This window comes from Pomacea canaliculata, linkage group LG9 (assembly GCF_003073045.1).
Source record: "Pomacea canaliculata isolate SZHN2017 linkage group LG9, ASM307304v1, whole genome shotgun sequence".
NCBI classification, from domain to species: domain Eukaryota; kingdom Metazoa; phylum Mollusca; class Gastropoda; order Architaenioglossa; family Ampullariidae; genus Pomacea; species Pomacea canaliculata.
Window position 1 is genome coordinate 5,925,532 of NC_037598.1, and position 26,272 is coordinate 5,951,803.

Below are 26,272 nucleotides of genomic sequence, written 5' to 3' on the forward strand. Positions count from 1 at the left end.
ATAGATGGTTGCAGCTGTGACAACTGATTGGTAAAAATACAAAAATCTAGCGACTGCTAATAATGGTTACACAAAAAACTTGAATTTCTTTTTGGACGTGTAAGAAGCAGGGGCCAGCAGAGCCTAACGCATCCATGAGGGATGCATGTGTTAACTAAAGTTGATTTGACCAACCTGTGAATTACAAAAATCTGGTTCTTGTTTAGTATTAGCACCCAGTAACACGTTTCCACTCAAGACACAAGACAAAGCATACATAAATTCAACTTTACTTTGAGAGATCAGGGTCAAGCCTGCAATAATCTTATCTATATATGTTTCTATTCGCATGTGTACATTTCATATATACATACTTATATACACAGTGAAACAATACATACAGTGACATGCCAAAACTAGGGAAAATTCTGTAACATATCAAAACAGTCTATCACAATAAATATCGATGTACAGCCTTTGCAAACCTGTCAAGGCCAACTGAATGAGGAAAAACATATTTATCCAAATTAAACGTTCAAAAATGTCGGTGAATCTCAAAAGTAAAAATACCTATTTTAACTGTCTGCACTGTTTTGCTTTTTCACAATGCTTCCATGCAAAGTAACACTAAAATTAATTTTTTCATAAACCCCAGCAAGATCAGAATGGTAAATTTTATAACCATGCCATCCCCCATGTGTACACAAGCTTGACAGAAAGTAAGCCTACTGTACACATTATATAAGCTCTAGTGTGGAATCACAGAAGTGAATGTGGTAAGAGTGCCACGACTGGGAATTATGGAGCTATAAAAGAAGAAGGAAAACCCTGGATAATGGCAAGCATGTCCGATGGGTGTACAGTTTGCTGCATATAACAGATGCAAAAATAGCAAAAGCCATTAAGATAAAATCACTGGGTCATGAAAACAATCTGCACACTGATTGATTTCGTATTTAACGGTGCAGCTGGGTGTGCCAACAGAACAGCAAATGCCTGGAAAACTAGTTCTTTCAATGAGGCTGAAACTTATTTGTTTCTGGTGATCATGATCATGAGAAGTCTGCCACATAAATGAAACTTCCATACTGGGACAGGTGAAGGATCTGCAAAATTTCCTGACCATTACTAAAACAGTATCAGCAATCTTGAAAGCTGATTTCAGGTGGCTGCATATTTGTACATGCAGGCAGGATCAGAAAAGAGGGTGGGATTAGGATGTTTTTGATGTACATGGTAATAAGCTATGCACTTTTTAGGAATTTAATCCACCATTAGTTAAGGCCTATCACTCTTAGATATTACTATCATAATAAAATGAAAGTAGCATACTCCTTGTGAAATGTAAGTGCAAAGAGATGAATTGTCTCTCCATTATGTCAGTGAACGAACAGAATCACTATGGAATACAAATGTGGTTATTTGAACAATTAAGAATGCAGACAACAAAGTAGGATTCATCACCCAGCATGACTGCTTTAAAGTGATGTAGTTTTAGGCCCCTCTTGTTCCACAGTACTTGAAGACCTTCATGGGTTATGTCAAAAACTTGTAAGACAGTTCTGAGTGTCTAATTTATGAAGGTGGTAATTAAGCAAGCAGCAGTTGTGAAATTGATGATTAAAAAAAAAAAGCTTGTGCGATAACAAAGTAAAGACATGCTGTCTGAAATGCCCACAACCAAGGTTCTTCTCTGCTTGACAGAGAATGGCAGCAAAACCTAGAAATTAACTCCAACACCCTCCCCTGTGACATCTCTCTAGGCAAAGCGATAAAAGTCTACAGGAGCAAGCTGGCATCTATTTAAGGCACATGAGACAGCAGATGAAAGGGGCATTAAAACACGGACATGGAATCGAGACATACACATGCTCTTTTCGTGGCAGCCTACCTTGTCTTTATGAAGTAGAAACAAAGAAACAGAAGGTATCTCCAGGAACTAACTGCTTGGCGACGACACGGCTCTACCTGAACCATTGCTCCTTTCTGTTTGCCTCATTTCGGCCAAGAGATCAGTGTTTAGGAGACCCCACAAACCGAAAGAAACAACAAGGTATGACCAAAAGAGCATGGTGGATCTGCAATCTGACATCTGCCAGATTTTCGCACACAGAAATACAAACAACCGTCAGTGGCTGTAATTTTTCTCCAAACATTCCTAATGCCCATCTTCAGGTGGTCACAGTGAGGTTATTTTGTTTGCAGAAAATCTTTAATTAGTCACCTAAAAAGGAAGCCAAGCATTTTGTTCTAGAAGGCCTGAAGTGTGCACAGCTTTTTTGTCACTGAATTTGGAAAAGCAGCCCTGCTCGTTCAAAACAAGGGGATGGAGGGCGGGATTAAAGGGGATATAATCTATGGATGCCAGAGAAAACTACACTCCAGCTGATTACACAGTTTTTCCTTTAACACGCACGCAAAAATCTGTTAGTCTGATTTATCTTATTAGACTAATTAAACACATGTCACTGTCACGAAAACACTATTACCAAGTCCAAGCTGGACTATCCCAGCAACCTTCTTACCTAGCTTACTTGGTTAAAATGTGTTACTTTGAAAAATCCTACTGTATGCCAAAGTCGATTTGATTCTTCCCTCAACTGACAGCACACTCGGGCACATTCTATTAATTCCCCATTGCTACATTACAGCCAACATGACAACAGCAAGCTCTTGCACAAGGCTTAATCATACTGTGTTGAAGCTGTTATAGGAGAGCGATGCAAAAGTTTTTAAAAACAATATGGTGCATTTTTTTTTATTTTCTGAATTCTGATCTCTTCTCCCTGTTATGGTCACAGTGTTAGTTAATTCTTTTATTGAACAAGACGTACAGACTTTAAGCATTCAACAAAGAAAGCTGTAAAGTCTGGTAGGCATTGCACTCATGATGCATGTGAATGGTATTCTTCATAAACACACCTGATGAGAGGAAAGTCCCCTTTGATAGTTGAGGTCATCAATTTTCAAATATCATCAACTGCCTTCAGCCGGGTTACTGCTCAAGGAATGTATAGATTTGTGCTTTAAAAGTGTGCTTTGAAACAAGTATCTTGGATCTTATAAAAAAAGAAATTACCAGGATTAAAAAAAAACAATTTTTCATGTTCTACCATTTCTACCTAAACTAAATTTAAAAAAAAAATTAACCACACAATGGTTTTCTATGGCTGCGATGAATGAATAATTTCCCTTTGTGAATGATATCCTTTTAGCAGAGGATGAGAATGAACAAAACATTACTAACAACAAATCAGTCCCTCAGGTCTGGGTAAACAAGTTTACGATAGATGACAAGAGTGGCCTGATCACAGATCAAAGAATTCAAACACAATGAAGATCTGAGTGCATGTGATGCTTATGTTTGCTGCATATACAATATGGCCATCTGTTTATTCATATCAAGCTACTTTGCAAGTTCAACACTGTCACCTGTGCGATCACCAATTGTGTAAAAGATATGAAGTCTTATAAACATGTTTAGTACACTCAAGGGTAATGTGGAAATGTGATGAAATGAGAAATTTGGGAAGCATTTAAAATAAGTAATATAAATACCAGTTTGAAATATACTTGCCTTTGTTGCCTCCATGTTTACCAGAGTTCCCTTCCATAATTTCAATTTTCTTTTTTCTCGCAAATGGTGTTTTCTCTAGTATTGACAACAAGAAACAACTTTTTCTGTGTTCACAGGCTGTTCTCATTTCCATGGCAACCTAATATCTATGCTGACCTGTTTAAGTCCAGAATCTCAAGAAAACGCCTTCATGTGCATGAACACTCTTCAGCCTCGGACAAATATGTTTCCATCTTTGGTCTGCTTCAGCACCGCTAGTGCTGACTTGTTAAAGCTTATTCTGATTGTAACATGTGCTCTACCATCATGTCTTTTCAATATAACTGCATCCAGTTTCCAGCATCTTTTGTTTCTAGGCTCTTGAAATAGACATGCAGCTATCGTCTAATCTAACTCATGTTTTCACAATGTTCTTAATGCCTTGTTTCTCATCTGCATGCCCGGATCTCCAACACATACTAGCTCCCTGGCCTACATCAATTACAGGTTTTATCAAGCCAGGGTCATTGACTTAGGAGATATTCATAAAAAAGGACTGTAATAGGATACAGTTTCTACACAACCTATGAAGAATTCTCTTGCAAGAAGGCCCTGCTTCTCCTATTTTTGTTCTCTTTCTGTTTTTCTTCTTTGTGGTCTTCAAAGTGATGCAAACAATTTTTTAAATAAAGAAAACCTTTTGCATTGTTCTAAAATGACATTTCTCATAAACTGATAGTTCTTCCAATCATGCTAAATGAAATTGTAATAATTTCTTTTTAAGACATGACGTTAGATTGAGGAACAGTAACAAGGTGGAAAAATATCCATCAAGTTGTTTTTTTTTAAAGAAAATTATGCACTCAAAAATCTCTAGGAATACACTACACCATCATCATTCATAGCCTCTGAACATATACAAATCCTAATTCTTGTACACTGACACCACTATGTACAACAGCTATTTTATACAGAGTATGAAACAACTTGAGTGCAAAGAAAACTCACTCACTCCAAACATAATTCTATAAATTATTTCCAGTGTTGATAAGCTTTTGGACCTTTTTGATTGGGTAGATGTCATCAAGTCTCTTGGCTAGGTTCCACATTGGATAAAGGGGGCAGGGGATGTGAAAACAATGAGACCAATGAAATCTAAAGGATTGTGACCAATGAAATCACAGAACACATCCATGTTTATCAGATCCCTGGAAGTACGCTGCCATTGCTGCTCTCTCAATGCACGAGAGACCGATGTCCAGAGCAGAGGGTTCTGCAAGGTAATCTCCTTGGCAAACAGTGTATTGCCTAGCATGCTGTCACGCGCCAAGAAGGCCACAGGTGGTCAAGACTTACAGTGAAAGGCTTACAATGCTCCATTCTTTTGTTCCCTCCGAAACTCACAGCCCGGGACTTCATGCAGCCAAGGAAAGGAAGTCAGAGGAGAGAGGCTTGGAGAAAGAAACGAACTTCTAATGCACAGTTCTCTTCACAACAGACGTTTCCTAGCCATTTGCTCTCCTTAGGTTTGGTGCTGAGTTTCTCTTCCATGCCTGTGAAGCCAGGACTGCAACTGGTAACACTTGAAAGTCCTTTCATTGTAGTATCCCCATCAGCAGATGCACATAACTTGCAGCACTCATAAAATCACCTTTCTTTTTCCTCTGATTTTCCTCTGAAAGTCCAATAGCCAGGTCCTGGCCTGACTGTTCTAAGATGGCTGAAAGGCAGAGGATTGTGGGAAGAAAGGAAGACGAGCTGCCAGCATTAAGAGTAGGTAGCCGTGATGTGCTCCAAAGTAGGATACAGAGCGATCAGGATAGCAAACAGCAGCATCAGCAGTGGTATGCTTGAGCAAAAGGAGAGCTATAAAATAAAAAAAATAAACAGACACATACTAGACATTTTGAAAAGTCTTCCATTCACAGGAATTAATATGCAAACTACTTGTTATCAACTCCTCGATAAATGTATTATCAACAACAATAGTAACCATTTTGGGGAACACTAAGTTAAAATGTTTCCTCCTGTTTTCTATGTTTTTAAATTAAATGTGGAAGTCACAGTTATGATGCTTCACAAAAAACCACAGCAAGTGCAGGTATCCCTGCCTTATAAAAATGTGTTTTAAGCTATCATTTTCATGATAGACCTATATTAGACCTATATTACTACCTGTTTTTGCTAACCAACACAAATCCAAAGACAATTGTTTGCTTTTATGAAAAATGGTAAAAGGCAAAAATAATGTTTAGCATGTCTTCTTTCCTTTTCTGGTAAGTGAAACTACACTATAACACATAATATCCAATTTATAAGCTTTTGCAGTATTTTAGTTTTTATGTGTTCTTTGGTATAATTTGGTATGTTATATTTTGGGTCTGGGAATGCTAACAATTTTTTTCCACAGAAGTTAGGAACTGCTTCTTTGTTTTAAGCCATTTTGGCTTATAAAAGATTTCACAGGAACATTTCAGATAGGAGATAGGGGAGGGAACCTGTAATAGACTTGCCTCATTGAAAGAGATGGAAGTACCACAGCATTCAATCAAAAGGCAGAGACAACATTTTTTCTTTTGCCACATTTTAGGTTTGAATATGACATCAAAATGCTCCCCACTTTATGATTCACACTGGATCATTTTGCCCTCAGTCCCACCACCCACTGCCGAAAAAAATACTTAAAAAAAAAAATATATATATAAAATTAAAGCAAAGTATAAACTTGTAAAATACACAGTACTGCTTGTGAATTTTATGCATCAAAGTAAAGTTAAAAGCAAAGCTGAATTCTTACAGCTTAGCTCATCAACCTTTTTGTTATAATGAGCTGATATACCAACCATTTTGCTGCGCTCTGCCAACTTGCAGTAGTCTGTCTCCATGCTGGTGACCTGCCTGCTCAGGACAGCCATTTTCTGTGAGTATTCCTGACACTGGGCTCTCAGTCTCACCAGCTCTTCATTAGCATCCTGCAGCTGTGACAACACACGTGGAATGAACCTTAGCATGTCTGCCAGGAAGTGCAGGTGAGCAAGCAAACAGGTAAACAGGCAAACTTGTGCAAACATCATACATCTATGTAAACATATGTCTTGCTCATCCATGTGTGCATGCACATCTACGCTCAGGGGTACATGCATTCACCAACATTCATTCACGTGCAAAATGGAGACTATTTTTAAAAGAAAGCAACAAAATGCTCTCAACCATAGCAATCATGGCACAGACAGCATGTTAACAAATTAGATGAATTCAAAGTGTGTGGACACGTATACACATGTTCATATACATTTTGAGAAAGAGACAGAGGGTGTGTAAAGAATCTATTCAAACATAAACCAATATTAAAAAATGTTATACAAACTCTTCACATTTTAATCAAATCCAACAAATCTCTTTTAAGTTTCTAAATCTACTGTAAAAACTTTCACCGATCATGCATAATGCATCACTTTTTGCAATTAATTATATTCATATGTGTCCTGATATTTTAAAGTATTCTGAAATATCAATGACACTTTACAGCATAAATCTGCAAGCATGATGATGCTTTTTCATTAAGGAAACTGTAGCACATACCAAGTGGCTGAAGACAAAAGCTTAATGCCCAGAATTCTATATACTTCCATCAAACAGTGTACCTGCTGGGAACAACACTCACTGCAAATGATTATGTAAACAAGCAACAAAACCAAACCGAGGCAAACAAATTCCATGCGATGGCATCTAAGCAAACACAAAGTGTCACAAAGACATCTAGCTTTCCAAATGTGTTTGAAACTGTTTGGCTTGCATTCCACTGAAACAAAATATTTCCTGGATTTTTTTAATAACCTGGTTACCAATATGCCTTTCAGCATCTCCATTTACAAGAGTATTAATAAATAAAGCCAGATGAGAACTGTTCATTCTAACTTGGCACATTCACTTTGCTGAAGATTGTCATATTACAAGATAAAAATCCAATCCACAGAAACTCCCTATTGACAGTTGATACCTAATGGTTCCTGATTGTAGTGGACTGTAGAGATTAACCCAATGACACAAATATCGATCCGAGCTGTCCCACAAAGAAAAAAAAAACCAAACAAAAGAACTACACTAGAGGTTTTAAGATTTGTAATACAAATATATGAAAGCAGGAATGCAAGCCAAACCAAAAAAGCACCCAGGGTATTTAAAAATAAACAGAAAAACAACAAAGGGAAGTTGTGCAACACTAGGTCTGTGGGTGTCTGGCCAGCTGTGCAGACATACAAAATAATGAATACAAATTGTCTAGCCCAAAGAAAACAAATGCATGCATGTCAAGTTCAGCACATATAAACACATTACATCTAAGTCTCTCTCTCTCACACACACACAAAGAGGATAAGATTGTGCAATTACTTAAAAAACGGAATACAAATTAAAATAAATAGTATGAAAGTAAATAAATGGCAGTCTGTAACTGATCTTGGTGTCCTAACAGTGTCAATTGCCCTATTAATTGTGAAATGAACAATTTACATTTAGTGGCATGTAGTAAATTACCAGTGTCCAGGGAGTTAACTCATGCATATATTGCCCGCTGCCTGATAGACTAGTAGTTCACACACACATACATTAAGAAATTTCTCGTCAAAACCTGCGATCCTAGGATAATATTTCTAAGATCTTTTTAAGAACTTTCAATGTTAGTCCCTAGTGACCAATAAATAATTGCTCAACACAAATCTCTGCATCACCAAATCTGTCCATCATATAAAAAAAAGAAGCTAAAACTTAGGATTTATGTTTACTAAAATTTGGCATCATTTATATGAGTTGTATTCTTCACAACTATCAAAGATATTCCTAAATACAGAATTTTCAGAGTTAAAAAAAGGACAAACTAAAATACTTCCTTCATTCATTATCATATTGATAGTGACTAGTCTTTTTCAGTTTTTATGCATTACTTTGTCATACATTCTGAGGGCTATAAATTAACATGCATGAAGTCTTCTTTATTTCAATTGATGAGAAGTTTTAACATAAACACAATAGTCTTCTATGTCCAAAAAAATCTTATTTGTCACTTACCAGAGGTTAATGTGTAAATTCTACCAAATTATTTACAAAGAATGTTGACAGGGAAGGGGTAAAGAACATAAACAGCTCGATTCACAACTCCAAACCAATTCACAAAACTCTGGGGTTGGAAAGGTGATGATACAAAGGAAACAGCTGGCCAGCACACACAACACAAATGCCATCCTGGCTACCTGGATCTTGTTTGCCTCTGGTAAAAACTGCTGCACTGCTTTAGGTGTTGAGGTAGTTAGAGGCAGCGTAGACAGTGGCGAGGAAGATGGCTCTCTCACCTCCTGCTTCGTCTTCTCTGCATCTTTTTGTGCATCTGTCAGGTTCATGCGCCAAGCTGTCTCGCTGCTGGCCAGCTTTGTCTTCAGTGCTTCCAAGTGTTTGTAGGACTCTTGTAGTTTGTTGTATTCCGATGACAATTGCAAGTTCTCTTTGCGGGACCTATGCAAACAGGCAAAGATAAGTGACCCACGTGCACATGCCAACAGATTCACAAATACACTTAAATTATTCAGCACAGTTATCTTTAGGGGACTGAGTTTGGTCACAGAAACTCCAATAATTACACATAAAGTTCGTTATGTAAGTGTAAGTAAACAATTTAACGAATGTTAAAACTGTCCCCAGGGCTAATATATGATTACAATTTCTCATTGCTTCTGTCACACCTGTGCACAACAAAAACAAACTTACATTTTCATCTCTGCCTCAATTGCCTGGATACGCTTTCGCAGATTGCTGCATTCTTCTTTTAAGGCTGTAAACTCTGCTGGATAGACCAGGAAAAACAGTTTCACTCTGCACTGTTTTCAGTGATTTTAATTGTCATTGATTTATAATTTAAACTGTGATCTTGCCAACCCCACTTTTGTCATTAACAGTACAACGTTTCTATTGCCATTCTGCTTTTTTAAACCTGCAGTGTATGCATCAGTCTCTAATGTACACACACAGATACACACATATGTGAACATCACTGGCACAATTTACAGTCAAATCAACAGACACCACAAAAAGATGACAAGGAATGAACTCCCGCTGTTCTGTTCATCAACAGCAATCATAGTAACCTCATTCATAAGATCAATGTGTCTAACAAACACTTTCACTTTCTCCTTGAAGCTCTAATAATAATTTACAGTTACCAATCACTTTCTCCCTGTTGCCCTAATAACAGCTTACAGTTACCATTCAATATGAATGACGAAGTCCTGCATGATGTCACATCCTTCTGAGCACACTTCCTTAATGTAAGTGCAATTATTCATTAAAGCACATTTCCCCTATCTCTTTCGTCCTTTCAGTGACATAATTCATGAAAGTTATCTGACATGAAGTAACATACAGCTTCTGCAACTCCAATATGGCTGGGAAATCCAAAATACTTTCTTCTCCTTAACAGTAATATGATTGTTGGCATGACTGTAGATTAAATCGCCTGCTACGTGGAACTATGTGAACTCAAATTTTTCTTCAGTATGTTGGAAAGAGGGAGAAAAAAAAAGGCAAAATGAAAGATTCCAAACATTATTGAAAAACAATATATATACTATTTCCTCTAGAAGTGTGAGGAAGAAGAACTGAATAAGGAAAACCAACAGAAGACTCCCCAAAATGCTACTTCCATCCCTGCCTAACAAGCAAAACTGAAACAATATGCAAACCTTGTGCATAAAATTCATGCCTGCATTAAGAAAAAAAATATAAGAAGGCCAAGGCACAATAACAGCACTGTAACAAAACATATGCTCCATTAATAACAGCTTCAAATTAAACCACTAATTGATTACTACCACAACTGTCAAGTTGATCCATCAAAAATGCCAAAAACCAAGCAAACCTTTCTAAATATATTATGTGTCAATGCAACTGCTTTAAAAAAAGCCCTTTCAGGTTAATAACAACAGTAGAAACAAATAGCAGATGATAGTAAACAAAAAGGCAACTGTCATAAATCTAACAGCCTCCCCCGCCCACAAACACACAAATAATTACAAAAAAGTGATTATTTTACCTCAGAAGTAATAGCATTAGGAGGATCTTAGCCATTTATGATAACCATAAAAACTTATCAAATAAGGTAAGGTAAAATTGTGTGTACAGAATTTCAGCATGTCTAAACTTCTTCAAGCTATTTAATCTGGGAGGCTAAAGAAGACCATTGGACAACGGCAAGACCAAATCTGGACTGAGGATCTGGAGAAACATTTCACACCCTACCCCACAAATCCCTCTTTCTGTAGCATCATTAAAAAGCCAGAAAGAAAGTGAATGCATGAATTCAGGATGATATAAAAAATTGTGAAGAGATAAGATATAAACAGATTTGAAGAGATAACTTTAACTAGCTTTGGACTGTAATTTAGACAGCTTCTTTCTTCCTGTTTGGTGAGCTAGTAATTAAATGATTCTAGTCATTTGTCTATGCTCTCTATAAAGCGTCAAGTACATCAATCAGTGACTGGTGCAAGGGATGTTCACATTTTCACAAAACTATCTTGGCCTATGACAAATATGCCGTACTAATGATCAGAGGAAGGCAATCTAGGAAGGGAACAATTTAGACAACACTGATTGTTGGAAAGGAAAGACTAAACAAGAACACAATGTAATTAAGAACACACAGCCTTAGTCGAGAAAATCGAGGTGAAAACTGAAATTGGTGGCCCACACACTCCAGCTTGGTAAAGCATTGCCTCTGAAAACCTGCAATTTGCTAGCAGCAGAAGAACAAGGAGACTCCACAACCAGAGACCGGGCAAGGGAAGGTGCAAGCAATATGATGATCATGGCAATAACTGAGATGATGGGAGGATTACCTTTGCTTCGAGCGGACTGCCTGCCTGTGTATGGGGATTCCCCATGGGAGTGACGTGCTGTCGCATGCCGCTCCTTTTTCTCAGCCTCCAACTCTTCTTGAAGGTGTTTGGCTTTGTCTACGAGGACAACCACGAACAACCAGACCCCAGTTTTTGACTTGCTCTAAATAATGTCATGTGGCTTAATTCCAGGCCAAAAGATGGCTAATAGGAGCGATGGGCATGCAAACAATGAAGAGTTGGGCATGGAGAGAGTATGACGAAAGCGATGCCATACAGACATGAAACCAGCTTAATGACAGGGAAAATAAGAGGAAAACTGAGCCGAGCGAGCACCAGAACTGGCTTAAAACAGTTAAGCAGTTACCAGCAACAGTGACAGTTTCTCATGCATGGCTCATTGTTCTGCTTTACGAGCAGACCAAAAAATCTATATACAGCCAACAAAATCATAAAAAAGGTTTGCATGCCAAAGGAAGTGTTCAGTGCAAACTAGTTCAAGGCCATAGAAAATATGAAGCAATATGCAACTTTCAAGCATGGAAAAAAAATTCTGGCTGAAAGGGGAAAAGAAGGGCGACTACATCGAAGGAGGGTAGTTAGCAGAACTGAAAAGCTTTAAATGGAAAAAATGATCTGCTGTTACAGCATACTTCATATTAATAAGCTAACAATAATAATGAAAATGTAACAGTTTTCTAGGTTAACAACAGTAACAGAAGAGACAATCTCTACGAAATTCATGCCATGTGTCATGCCCCCTCTACTGTTCTTCTTTTACTCTAATTTTACTTGCAGTAACTGGCCCTCAAATCTCTGACACCTATAGCTGCACAAAAACCGTCTCTACCCAACAACTTTTATTAAAAATAAAAGATTCCAGCTCAACTGAGTTGCTTTTTCAGCATGCAGTATTGTGTGCTGTCTACAATTATTTGCATGCACAAGGAAGATGTGTGTGTGTGTACATGCATGAATTCATGCACATTATTGATCTGCGTTCACCCACTCTTCTCAAAATAGAATATAAAAATTATTATACATGTCAATGCTATATACATAGTTAGAACAAAGAAGTTACATGCTTTCAATTTTCCAAAAAGCAAGAAGAAAAAGGAGACAAAGAGGAAAATTGGTGTAATTAACTAAGACCTCTAAAAAAATTTTTTTCTAAACCTTTTACTTAACCTCAATTGGTTTTTACAATTCTACAGCATGGCCAACAACAAATTCTCTGAGGATAATTATTTAACAATGGTTTAAATCCAACCTTAAATAATACGACTAGCATCTAACATGCTAAAACAAAAAATATGGGAGATACTTATACAGGGTTCCCAGGGATCAGGGATGGTGCCAAAAAAGGACCTTAAAAGGACCTTAAAAGGACCTTTCATGCATTCGTAAGGACCTAAGTGACAGTCATCAATGCTTAAGTTTTTCTCTTGTGTGGTCGGAAAGATGTATTATTTATGAATCTGTGGTCTTCTCTATGTTCTCAAATACATGTATTTCTAGTAATAAATAATCAAAGAGTTAATTTTGATGCCCGTCTGCCATATTTAGATTAGATAACTTAAAAAGTGTCCTTAGCGCGCTGATAACATACACCATTAATGTTCCAACTTTTCTAGAAATCTAAGTAATAATAATTGCAAAACCTGAAAGCCATTCTTTGGTGTAATACAAAAGTCAGTTCACGTGTCTCTCTCTCGCACACACACTCTAACGGGAAGAGAGAGAGAAATAGAGCTATGCACAGTAGTATTAGAAGATCAAAGTTCAAGAAAGAGTAAGTTTCTAAAGACCTTTTGAAAAAAGAGTTTTTTGCGAATACGGAAGGGCAACTAGTGTTGTACAGATGTGTAGACCAAACATGTGGCGAAAAATCGTCGGCATTTTGCGCCAAAGTCGACTCCGGAAATAAATTTGTGGTAATATTTTATCGATAAAAGGACTTAAAAGGGTCACAGAGAAAATGTAAGGACCTGTGTGAGAATTTGAAAGGACCCCATGGCAAATAAAAGGACTTAAAAGGCCTTTCGGCGAAAATTCAATATAAAAGGACTTAAAAGGACCTTGCAAGGACCTGGGAACCCTGTTATATTATGGGCATGAAGTGTCTACTCCTTAGCTTCACGTTTGTGTGTGTATTGAAACAAATATGAAAGTCAGGTCTTTGATATTTGTGCCTTTAGTAATGACAGCAAATCTAGGTAACCAAATAAAAATATTTAAACAAGCATCACTGAAGCATGCTGTATCGAATGTCAAGAAAATGCCAAGTTAAATTTCAGATGTCATCAGTTTTGTAGATCAAAAATACACTCTGCCTCGCAGGTTAGCAGTAAGAAGTTGAGACTGTGAGTTACAATGTAAGTGAGCTAATGATCCAGCAAAGAAAGAAAAATATAGATAAGGGGAATGTAGAGACATATGAAACACATTAAAAAAAAAATTCTTGTGTTATTAGCCTGTGGATACGAGTAACAAACAATTATTCAAATTTTATCTAACATTTCCAATTGCAAACATTATTGCAGAACTACTGTTAAGTTTATTGCAGCCTGTTCAATTGGTGGGAAGGGAGAGGGGAAAAGGGGAAGGAAGGAAGGAAAAAATATATTTCTGTATATTTTAAATGTTTAGGGATAAGTACAAAATTTTTCTCTCTGTTTAAAAAAAAAAAAAAGAGATGTCTCACCTCAAGGAAAACTTAAATCACACACCTGCTCTTACCACACATTATTGTGGGGTTTTTTTTCTATCAAGGTGCCATGATTCTGCTGACCGGTAGCATTTAGCAAAAAGCACTCCTTAATTAAAAAGAGTAAGCTGTATCTTTTCAGTGGAACCTACCCGCCACAGTGGGAAACTAAATCTAGAAAACTTACTGCGCATCTGTTCTGCTTCGTTGTGGCTCTGCTTGGCTGACTGTTGTGCAGCTAGCAGCTGACCTAGTAAACAAGAGATGTAAGCCCACTAACATGCTGCAAGGATTCCAATTTTTTTTTTTTTTTCACTGACACTGATAGATCCAAAGGCTCCTTTACAATCAGATAGCCCTTCCGCATGCTCAAACACAATCAGCACAGATTCAAAACAGATAAGAGTTCTAGCAATGCATTCACAGTTCATGAATAATATTTACCAGTTTATAACCTCAGAGAAGAAAAGAAAAATATACTTTTGCTTGCTCTTTTCACTGCTAAGGAATATTTAACCTCTAAAAGCATCACCAATGGTGACCTGCAGATACAAGAATCCAGAATTTTACCGCTATTCTTTTCAAGGTTATCAGCAATCAATCTCCATTAATTGAGTATTAGTTGCTTTAAAAAAAATGTACAAAAAATTACACTTATGCTTACTTCTAGACTCCTCCAATTCTGTCAGAGTCTGCTTATGCCTGGTCCGTTCTGTTTCCAACTGACCTGAAAAAAAAAATCTCCAGGTAATTATTTCTAGAAATTAAATTTCAACCAGCTTTATACTTGTCATGGCATATGATGGCATTCTTTCTGAACAAAGCTTGGAGACTATGAACAATTCGCATCTCAGCAATAAGGTCTGCACCGATAGCCATCTAAGGGATTTTCTAAATTTTACACTAGGAATAAGATAAAAGGTTTGTAAATAATGAAGAACTGCTCCCGAGTTTATGAAGTGGTTTTTCTTGCACCCTGTCTGAAATCCTCATTGGATCCCCTTTAATATTTATAAAACAATGACACTGTTTGTGGTCTTTAAAATTTCCATATGTTTAGAAAGATAAGAATATTATAACACATTATCCAAAACACAATAACTGCAACAGCCACCGCAGCTGTTAACACCATTTTCAAAAAAAAAAAGGTTGCAGACAGAGCACTAAACTTTCTGTAAAGCTCTAATGGGGTGAAAATTGTGTGACTAGTGACTAGTTGAAGCTCAGGGCAAGATAATAACATTTCTCAAAATCTGGGTGAATACCCCCTCTACCCTACCATTCTTAAAATACATGCCTTTAAACATCACCATGAACATCTGTCCACAGATATATATACTAACAGATGGTCTGATTTCTTCCACTGGCTGTCACTTTAATATTGTAAACATAGTCATGTACAATCTTAATGTCTGTGCTATTAGTTTCTTCTTAACATGGCGATATGGTGATGTATGTATTCCTGTATTTCGAGAACAGAAGGATTATTCACTCATATTTTGACAAAATAACATCTTACACTGAGCTTTACCCCATCCAGCAAAAGAAAAATTCCACATGACTTTCTTTTTTAAAGGGAGAAAAAGATCTAGCATACTGTCACCCCAACCCATATGTTCAAACACTTAGCAAAGAAGCTTGATGTGATGTGTATATGTTTCTTCTTAAAGCCACCCTGTAACAAATACCAGCGACCCAAAAGTTATGAAACAATATTCAGGTGAATACAAATACCAGTGACCTAAGAGCTATCATACAGAAGTAAGGTGAGTAAAGTTATTATATGGATGGTGACCTAGAAGAACCAACATTATATGTGTGTGAGATTTAAATAAAAATGAGAGAGGCAGAAACATTACTTCAAAAGTTTATTCCTTTTTTACGCGTGTTTATATACTTTGATTTATTTGATTACATAAACAGTGACAAGTGATATGCTTTAAAGGTGAGTCAAAAAATTAGCTTTTAATATATTAGCTGTTACAAACTGATCAGTGAATGTGTGTGCATGAGAAAGAGAGTGCATATAAAGATAGGAATGTGTATGAATTTGTATATATACAGTGATACCTCGGTTCTCGAACGCCTTGGTTTTCGACCAAATCGGTATTCGACCAGGAAATTCGAGAAAATTTTGTCTTGGAATCCGAACAAATATTTGGAACTCGAACATTCCGATGAGCCGAGTTGAGCCGAATGGCGTTCATTCAGCCAGAGATCTGTAGGGACCTACAGATCTCTGATTCAGCGCGCCTTGCTTGCGTCATCAGTGTGAGTGCAGAGAGAGAGAGTGACGTTTTTGTGGAGAGAGTCATGAAATGTGTGCAAATTGGGCAGAAATCGCAAATTTTGTTGAACAACATCACCCTGATAAAGTGGTAGCAAATAGAGCAGTTAACATTTTTAATGACAATGTTATGTCACTTTCCGCAAAATTTTGCAAAGGAGAAAAAAACAGCAAACAATTGACAAATTCTTCCGTAAAGAAATCAGACAAGCAACTGCAGAGCAAGATTCTGATTCTCTCAGCAAAAGATACAGAGAACAGAAACACCCGAAGAGCAGTTACCCTCTGTTTTTATTGAAGAGGACTCCCCTTCAATACAATAACCGCCATGTTTGGTAGAGTACAGTAATGAAACACAATTTACTGTACTGTACAGTACATTTTATTTTTTTTTTTTGTTTTAATAAATACTTTTATTTCTTATTTCTTGTTGAGACTCATGTTTTTCTACATATTATATACAAATTAGGCCAGTAAATAGGCATTTTCTGGGGCTTGGAACGAATTAATCCAGTTTCCATTATTTCCTATGGGTTTCATTGCTTCGGTTCTCGAACAATTTGGTTCTCGACCGTCCTCCCGGAACGAATTATGTTCGAGAACCGAGGTATCACTGTATATTAATATCTCAATACCCCATGAAAGTGTGAATAATCTTTAACCTTGAATCGATATTTCCATGAATTTAGCTCCATGGTTACTTTAGTCTTCACCATAACCGATTTAAAAAACTCAACTCTGCCACAGTGAACAGTCAACAAAACAAAGAAAGCACAAATATTACAGAAAACAAGCTTGTATCTTGGAAAACTGCAGAAAGTACTTTTTCTCCATGTGAGATTATTGCAGAAAGCATGTCTAAATACAGTTTCAAAAAACCAAAGTTACTTTCTGAACTAATTTTTAAGCTCTAACTACACCAGACCTAAGGGATGCATACAAACATTACACTTCTACAACATTATAACATTAAATGATTACTAAAGAAACCTAAAAAAAGGTCAAACTTGTGATCTAGTATCTAAACAAAGCATGGGAAGTTCCCTTATGTATCTCTAACCAGGGAGTTCAGACCCGAGAAAGAGAAATATTCCACGAGAACATTAAGCTTGCCAACACACAGTTCCTGAATGACCTATCACCAATGCATAGTCATAAAAGCAGCCGCAAGTCAGTGGTTGTGAAGATGAATAGAACATGTCACTGTTAAAATGCCAGTACCCTACAAGGTCACAGTAAGCATCTAATACAACAAATGTTAATGATGTACGTTCGGACGCACCACATACCTACAAATTAAACAGCACTATAAGTAAAATGTGCAGCAAAAACATGAGCGAGATTTTTGAAATACCTTATACCAACAGATCAAACAGCAGCACTATCAGTAAAATGCACAGCAAGACCAGACACAAAAGAGTTCTGAAACAACTACATGAAAATGTTAATACAACTTTGTTTAAAAAATGCGACCAAAAAGCAAGCGTGGAAAGCCAGAGAAGTGAGTAAATGAGTGCGCTGCCACTCATGAGGATGGTCACTCACTTTGCAGTTTCTCCATAGCCTCGTGGCTTAATCGAGTTTGCTCTTGTTCTTCCAAGAGACCATCTGTTAGCCAGAGAGGACAGGGAGAGAATCAAGGGTCAAATGCATGCTACATGCAAACGAAAGAAAAGGAAAAAACAAAAAAACAGGCTTCTGACAAAAATGACAATAACTGTAGTCAATAACAAACCAAGTCACCACTTAAATACACTTATGCTAGGAGTTTTTAAAAAGTGGACAGGGTTGCTGAATGATGCATGCCTGCACACACATCAGTCAACTATTTTGGGCTCTCATCTTAATGACTTCAAGAGGGCAAGGTGGCCTTGGTAATTACAACAAACAAGAATCATGCAAGGCAAAATAGCAAGCAGATCGTTATTCTATGTGGCGAGAACAGCAAGTAGGTAAGTAAGAAATCTGGTGGAAAAAAGAAATTAGCACTGATGGGAAACAGAAATAAAATGTGATTGCAATTAGGTACAGCATTCATAAAATGACATAACTGCATGCATAGACAGAGCCATAACAACTCCTACCTCTCAGTTCCAAAATCTGCTGCTTCACCTCTTTAGTTGCTGCCTCTGCTTTCTTCAGCTGGTCTGTTGAAAAACAATGCCTTAATGATTGACATTTGATAGCTTTGAAGCTCTGCCAAACACTTTCACAATTCTGCAAAGGGTTCTGGTACTGTTTACACAAAGTGAGGTTAATATTTACATGAAGAGAGCTTGCAGTTTAGTACCACACAACAAATACCCACTGAGAGCCTGCTGGGTAAAAAGCATCAACTCATACTACCTTGGAGATCAGTCACTAGGTCTGCTCGTTCCTTGGCCAGCTGCTGAGAGTCGAAAAGCTGGGTCTTTAGCTGAGTAACCTCATCGCCGGATTTCTTCAGTTTCTGTGTGGATTCTTTAATTTCATCTGGAGATATGTTTGCAATATCTATGATAAGTTACAAAACACGGGTGCCAACGTGTACAAGCAAAACACAAAAATATTTCTGCTACTTCAGCATACTGTCGCACACACTGGCTTGTGCACATATACAACAAGAGAAACTAAATACCCACACTAACACTCTCCCCAAAAATCTAGTCAAGTTAAATCCTATTATATCTTCTTATCCACTGTAGTCAGTGCTCATCACACAGCTCATATGATTTCTGTCCATTGCTCCTTTCCTTATGCCTCCTCACTATCCCAAAACTTCAAAATTAGAAAAGTAATGGTAATGCAATTAACTTTCATTTCTTGTTTGACGACAGTGCTTTAAATACCTTTGTATTTCTGTATTTCTGCTTCTGCCTTCTTTTGAGCCTCCTGTGCTTCTTTTAATTTTTCTGCAAAAAATTAAAATTCACAAAAAATACCTATTAAAGCTTTCTCCCTCAGACAAAGGCAGGTTTGCTGACTGCCCAAATGAAATGGACTGATTAACAAACCAACAGTCACACTTACCATGTAAGATTTAAGTAATGGCACACTTCAAATATCTCAGCAGATCAATAAACACAACATTATTATATATAAAAAGCCTAACTGTATAACAGAATATAGATAATATAACAATATAAAGGAAGGCTTGCCTAATCAAACGCCAGGACAAATGCCAATTTTCTAAACATATTTTGTTATAAAGCACTGACCAAAGACACACCCCATCTTAAGACTAACGAACACTGTCTATATAATATATGTACCTACTCATATCTTTCAAAAAATGGGTTCATTCACTATGCTTTGTCTGTTCAAGGACCACCCCCATCCCCCAACCAATTCCCTGATATTGGTCTTGTAGTAAATCTACATGCAAGAGACCAACACACTGATCAGAAAAGTCCAGGAAGTGTGGAGGCAAAATGAGGTAGTCATAATATGAAAACATATAAATAATAATTAAATATTTTAAAAGGATTTAAATTATGGACTTTATTTACTGAGATGTCCTTTTCTCTGTTGATTATGTTAGTCAAAAAAAAAAAAAATCTAGAACTGACAAGATTCCCAAATGCATATAAAAGGGAGGGGGAAGGACAGAAAGACAACACATTTTTTAAATGCTCAAAAAGTGCTTTCTTGCAAATCAGTTGACCTAAACAATATTTTTCTTCTTAAAAAAATCTCTATGCTGGGACAATAAACATGTTATTTAAAGTGTGCATCACATAAAAATTCTTTCCTAGACTCTCTCGAGCAAAAAAAAGGACCCCAGTACCATTCATATGACAAATACCTACCACTGTCACAAAAGTCCGAAAGACTAGATGTACAAGATGTGACAGATGACGACAAAAGGTTGGAATCCAGCACTTCGACTATAGGTGACCTTCCCAACAAATATCCATTGACTGCGTTCATAGATTCCGAATTATTCACGTTATTAGTGTCATGGTTGTCGTTGCCATCCAAAGTACAGCTGGTATCTGAGAAGCTCATGGTGACCCTGTCGAAGGACACTTCATTCTGTTGCTGATGCAGCTGGTTCTCAATTTTCTGGATGTGATCTATCATCAACCCCCAAAAAATGTATCAGTGTGGGTAGTGTGCACAGCAAACACTAACTGCCAAAAGTGAAGATGATTGTAGGCTATTTCTTAAATAAAAAGTGATTTACACAATTTGTTGACGGCTGACTGTGTTTTATGCTGTGCCTGCAACTAAGCTCTACCATGGCACACAATTTGTTAAAGTTTATCATGAGAACATGCTCTGCAGGAACAAAATACTTGACAAAGTTAAGTCACAATATGTGAAAATATTATCGAATTACTACAGGCATAGTATGAAGTGTTTCAAGTAACAAGATGAGAAAAAAAAAAACCAAAACAACTCATTAATCTTTTTCTATGCTGATCACCAAAACATTGCTTTTCAGTCCATCTCTAAATCTTCTGTAGCTCTTGTCAACATCTGCACTCCTCAAAAAGTAGCTATATGCTTCTTTATCACACACACACTTGTTTAGGTATGAATGCACATTTAAAACTAACCTTCCAGGGCCTGAATAAGATCATTGCTACTTTCATTTTGTTTTTGTGATTCCTTCAGCTGAACTGCAAAGGAACAAAACAACTTATATTTTGTACGTGTGAAAAAAGGAAAACATAGAATGTAGATGTGAATACTTCAGTAAAGTATATTAACATAATCTAGGTCTGTCAGTCCATTACTGTTACTCGATGCCTGTTGTAGCTACCCTGATTGCTGTAAGCATTAGGATACAAAGCGCTGTGCACCACCAGCTGTACACACCCAAACTCATAAGCTAAATAATTTACCTTACATCTCTAAATCTCTAATAAGTACTAACAATCTGTTTCAAAAGAACTAAGCTGGATATTTTTACTTCTATTATCCATTATTTGAATTACATAGTAAAACTAAGTGCACAGTGTGGAATGAAAAGAGTCTTAGTTGTCTAATCCTAAAAACAGTACTGAATATATGGGATTGCTTGAACATTCAAAAAAAAAAATTTTAATATTTAAAAAAATGGTTTCATTGTCAAATTGTCATAAACTTGAATGTCACATATCAAAACAAATTCAATGTAATCAGGTCAGGTCAGGTCAGTCCCATGCCCGGTCCGGGCGTAGGGGGGACCGTCCGGCAGCAGCAACAGACAGAATTTTCCACCCGGTCCTGTCTTGAGCAGATGAGAGCAGGTCTGGCATCTCGCGTTCGGTCCATTCTTTAATGTTGGTGACCCAGCTTTTCCTCGGACGACCACGACGACGGCTCCCTTCGAGGGTTCCTTGTAGGATCGTCTTGGACAGGGTGTTGTGGCGGGTGACGTGACCGAACCAGGCGAGCTTGCGCCGCTTCACTGTTGCCAGAAGGGGCTCATGTGGGCCCACGAGGGAGGTTACGGTGCTCCATACGTATGCGTTGGTCTTGTGTTCGCGGTACGAGATGCGGAGCAGCTTTCTCAAGCACTTGTTCTCAAAGGCCTGGAGCTTCTTTTCCGTTGCGGCAAGCAGCGTCCAAGTCTCGCAGCCGTAGAGTAGGATTGACACTACGAGGGACTTGTACAGCCTGTGCTTGGTACTGAAGCTGATTGAGTTGCTTCGCCAGATCCTATCCAGCCTGGACATTGCGGATGTTGCCATACCAATCCTGATACGGATCTCTGCTGTACAGCAACCATCTCTAGTCAGGGTGGCACCCAAATACTTGAAGCTGTTGACCTCCTCCAGTTTCTGGCCGTTCATGACGATGTTGCTGCTGCTGTCGGTGGTGGAAATAATCATTACTTTGCTTTTTTTCTGAGCTTATTTCCATGCCATAGGCCCCGCTCGCCTGGAGAGTCTGTCCGTCAAATCCTGAAGTTCGTTGTTACTGCCTGCCATGAGGTCAATGTCATCTGCAAAGCGGAGGTTGCACAGGGGTCTGCCACCAATGGAGATTGAGGTAAGGTGGTTGTGGAGGGTGTCTTGCATGATTTTTTCAAGGAAGATGTTAAAAAGGATGGGAGAGAGTAGGCACCCTTGACGGACCCCGATCGTCATCGCGAAGAACTCGCCTAGCTGGTTGTTGAGTAGTACCGCGCTGGAGGCGTTCTTGTAGAGTGCTGCTACCATCTGGATCAGTCCCTCCTCTATGTTGAATGATCTCATGACCTGCCAGAGTCCATCGTGCCAGACACGATCAAAAGCTTTTTTGAAATCGATGAAGTTATGGTATAGTTGACGTTGATGCTCCAGGTGTTTTTCTATCATAACACGGCAGTTAAAGATCTGTTCTACCGTGCTTCTTCCAGCCCTGAAGCCAGCCTGTTCTTCTGCCAGCAGTTCCTCTGCAATAGGTTTTAAGCGGTTGAGGATGATTCTGAGCATTACTTTGCTTGGGTGACTTATCAGACTGATGGTTCTGTAGTTCTGGCACTGCCTCAGGTTCCCTTTCTTAGGGAGTGGGATGATGATAGACTGAGCCATTCTTTTGGCCATTTCTTTTCTTCCCATATCTTTTGACACAGTGTGGTGAAGGCCTTGGTTGTTGCGTCTCCTCCATGCTTCAGCAGCTCAGCAGGTACGTTGTCCACACCAGGTGACTTTCCTCCCTTCAGACTGTGCATAGCTTCTCTCACCTCATCAGTGAGGACTGGCAGGTCTTCAGCCTCTCTTGTCCCAGTCTGGTGATGCTGGAGAATGCTGGTGTCTGGCTCGATCTTGTAGTTGTACAAGTCTTGGCAATATTCAGTCCAACGACTTAGTACAGCAGCGTTTTCTGTAAGGAGCTGTCCGGTGCTGTCTTCGATGACTGTGGCTGGTCGCTGCTGAGTCTTGGTGAGGGCCTTCAGTGTTTCATATGCCTTCTTGCTGTCTCCGCTTGCCATGCCTATTTCCACGCTGCAACACTGGTCTTCGATCCAATCTTCTTTTGCCTCCTTCATCCTTGTTCTGATCTGCTGGTTGACAAGTCTGTACTTGTCTGCTGACGTCGGGTCTCGACCTCTCCCTCTCTTCAAGGCTCTCCTTTCGTCGCAAAGATCAAGGATGTCGTCTGTCACCCAGGGTTGTTTGCGCTTCCTCTGCTTCCCCAGCACTTCGTCTGCAGTAGAGAGTAGCACCTCTTTGATACTTCCAGCAAGGGCGTCTATGTCGCAGTCTATAGTAGCCAGGGCTGCAAATTTGCCCCCACCTGGGCCTGGAAGATCCTCTCTGTGTCCGGATCTTTGAGCTTCTCAAGGTTGAATCGGATGCGAGGGCTCTTATTGTTGTCACGTCTCAACTTCAGTTTCAACTTGAGGCTAGTGAGGACGAGGTTGTGGTCGCTGCCTATGTCAGCGCCAGGAAAGGACCTCGTTTGTGCTTTGTTGATGCTTGATTTGAAACGCTGAGGCAGCAAGATGAAGTCAATCTGTTTATGGACCAGACCTCCCGGCGAATGCCACGTTACAGTTCTTGACTTCTTGTGCGGGTGGAGGGTATTGGCAATGGTGAGACGGTGACTCTGAGCGAATTCTAGTAGCCGTAGGCCTCTTGCGTTGGTGTTGCCTAGGCCAAACTTGCCGACTGTTCCTGCCCATTGTTGGTAAGCGTCAGGGCCGATCGTAGCATTCCAGTCGCCAAGGACAAGCAAGATGTCTTTCTTCGGAGTTTTCTTGATGATGTTGTCCAGCTCCTCGTAGAATTCCTCAACCTCTTCATCTTCGTGTTCTGATGTTGGGGCGTACACTTGTATAATGGTGATGTTGTGCGGTCGAGCAGAGATTCAATGTAATACCTTTTTCTTATTTGAAAATGTGATACACTACATCACAGTCCTGACATGATGGGATATCTTGCTTAATAAGTATTACTATTCACATTATTACAACTAGTATCGACCGATTCAGAGGATAAAACAATAAAGAAAATGAACATGAAAATAAGATGTTACACGTATATAGAAGGGTTGTCACAAATAGCCCAGTGACAGTAACATGCAGTGAAGTGTATTGCTTAATGACAACCATATGTGGTATGCCATACAATAAACAACAAATCTTTCTCTAAAAGCTTTCCTTCGTCCTTCACGACAACATTACATGCAGACTAGAATAGCTTAAAGATTTGTTAGCACGTATTACAAAGGGGAGAAAACATTATTAACTTGCATGCTATGTGCTTATGTTCATAAACATAAAAATCCCTAATGAATTGTTGTACTTCACACGCATCATGTTAATTCTGCTGATCTTAGCAGTTGAATTTATCTTGGCTCCTTGTTCATCTATAAATAGTGTAAGTACTGTCTTTGTGTTAATGAGCTAGTTCACATGGCAGCACTTACGTTTCAAACCATCCAAGGCATTTTCCATCATTTGGTTCATATGTAAATCTGACAGCTTAACTTTTTCTGCACAAATGAGAAAGTAAAGGCCTGTTTTCTGTACACAAATGGACAATTACAAAAATACCACTGCACAAGAAAACTATGGACAGAAAACCTGCAAAAGACTCCAGACAGAGCTACTGTAACACATTTAAGAAAACGAAAACTGAAATAGTAACAGGAAAAAGTGTAAGGTCAGGGCAGGGAAGAAAGTTTTGATTGGTCAGTTTTAAGAGGTTTTTATTTGTGGGTTTTTAAAATATGGTTATAAAGTGATCTTTCGACTCTTTTTAACAGACACTTCTGAAGGTGTTTGCAATTCTAAGTGATGAGGCATTTACTGTCGAGAGTATTATCTAAAAGATATCCCATTTTGCTTATATGTACAAGTGCTATCTACATCTGAATCAGTTGCAGTAGTAGCACAAACTCAACAGATGCTCCTTCTATTAACTGAGAGTTAACTGGCTAGGCTCACCCTATGCATTAGCCTCTACAGTGTCCACCATATAAAATGAGTCAGAGTTGAGAAAGTTAAAATGTTTGATCAAATTTCAAGAAAAACTAATGTGAACTACAAACTGCAATGCTTTCCAACAAACTTGTGAACAAGCAAGTGAATAGCATCAGCCACCAGAATTATGCATGACGTGACCAATCAAAACGAGATATCAGCTGCAAACAGTGCAGATTGTAAAAATTAAAAAACCAAAATAAAACAAAACAGCAACAACAACAACCAAAAAAAGCAAAGACACAAAAACCGAGCGAAAAAGAAATACCCACATGTCTTAAGCTCAAAGAATAATAAATAAGAAGTGGAAGGGAAAATCACAAATGGGAGACCACCAAAAAACCCACAGCAGTGGATGCTACCAAATACTGCATGCAGCCAGTGAGTCCTGATCAATAACCTGTTAACAGGATCTCTATTGCAGATGTCTTTGTGTTTCTAAAAGTGATAGATAAAACTATCAAATTATATGTGGAAAATACAGAACATGCTAACTTTCAGATATGACATATTGCTGCCTTATTTATATAGTCTGCAGTTTTATGCAATGAAGAAGCAGTTAGAACTCTGTCACAGCCTACAATTAAAGTGATTTAAAAAACTGAGTCAAACTTGTCTTCACATAGTTTTATATATATATAATTTCCAAATTTGTATTGTGATGGTTGTCTAGAGCTAGTACAAACAGAACTAGTACTGAGAAACAAAATTCAGTCAAAAAATCCACCTTCTAATGAAGTCATCTTGGCAAGGTACTGCCTTGAGTCAAGTTGAGCCATCTCAAGTTCTTCTGAAAGAAATGATTTGGTTCAAGATGACGTAGAATGCTAATAGGTATGTAGGCATCACAAATGATTACAACTCTATCTCTCTCAGATGCACATGCACACACTCTCTCCCTCTTGTTTTTCATGTTTGTCAAATGTCAGCTTGTTAATTTGTACACAAAAATAGTTGTTTATGTTTTTACATATAC

At 38.2% G+C, this 26,272-nt stretch overlaps 1 protein-coding gene across 11 annotated transcripts in view; it reads right to left on the reverse strand.

Annotated features, from left to right (window-relative positions):
- Window positions 1–253: 253 nt before the first annotated feature.
- Window positions 254–26,272, reverse strand: part of LOC112572115 (sarcolemmal membrane-associated protein-like) — a 48,874-nt gene continuing 22,855 nt past the window's right edge. For 2 of the 11 annotated variants that reach the window (XM_025251649.1, XM_025251659.1), the window contains 15 exons: window positions 26,024–26,086; window positions 24,741–24,806; window positions 20,957–21,019; window positions 20,204–20,470; window positions 19,244–19,306; window positions 18,762–18,887; window positions 18,500–18,562; window positions 17,961–18,023; window positions 14,793–14,855; window positions 14,316–14,378; window positions 11,422–11,538; window positions 9,296–9,371; window positions 8,785–9,043; window positions 6,379–6,513; window positions 254–5,401 (listed from right to left, as the gene is read on the reverse strand). In XM_025251649.1, the coding sequence (XP_025107434.1) occupies window positions 5,303–5,401; window positions 6,379–6,513; window positions 8,785–9,043; window positions 9,296–9,371; window positions 11,422–11,538; window positions 14,316–14,378; window positions 14,793–14,855; window positions 17,961–18,023; window positions 18,500–18,562; window positions 18,762–18,887; window positions 19,244–19,306; window positions 20,204–20,470; window positions 20,957–21,019; window positions 24,741–24,806; window positions 26,024–26,086 (1,586 nt within the window). In that variant the 3' untranslated portion in view covers window positions 254–5,302. The remainder of the gene's footprint in view (window positions 5,402–6,378; window positions 6,514–8,784; window positions 9,044–9,295; window positions 9,372–11,421; window positions 11,539–14,315; window positions 14,379–14,792; window positions 14,856–17,960; window positions 18,024–18,499; window positions 18,563–18,761; window positions 18,888–19,243; window positions 19,307–20,203; window positions 20,471–20,956; window positions 21,020–24,740; window positions 24,807–26,023; window positions 26,087–26,272) is intronic. The other 9 variants (XM_025251651.1, XM_025251650.1, XM_025251655.1 and 6 more) reach the window with 9 other exon arrangements.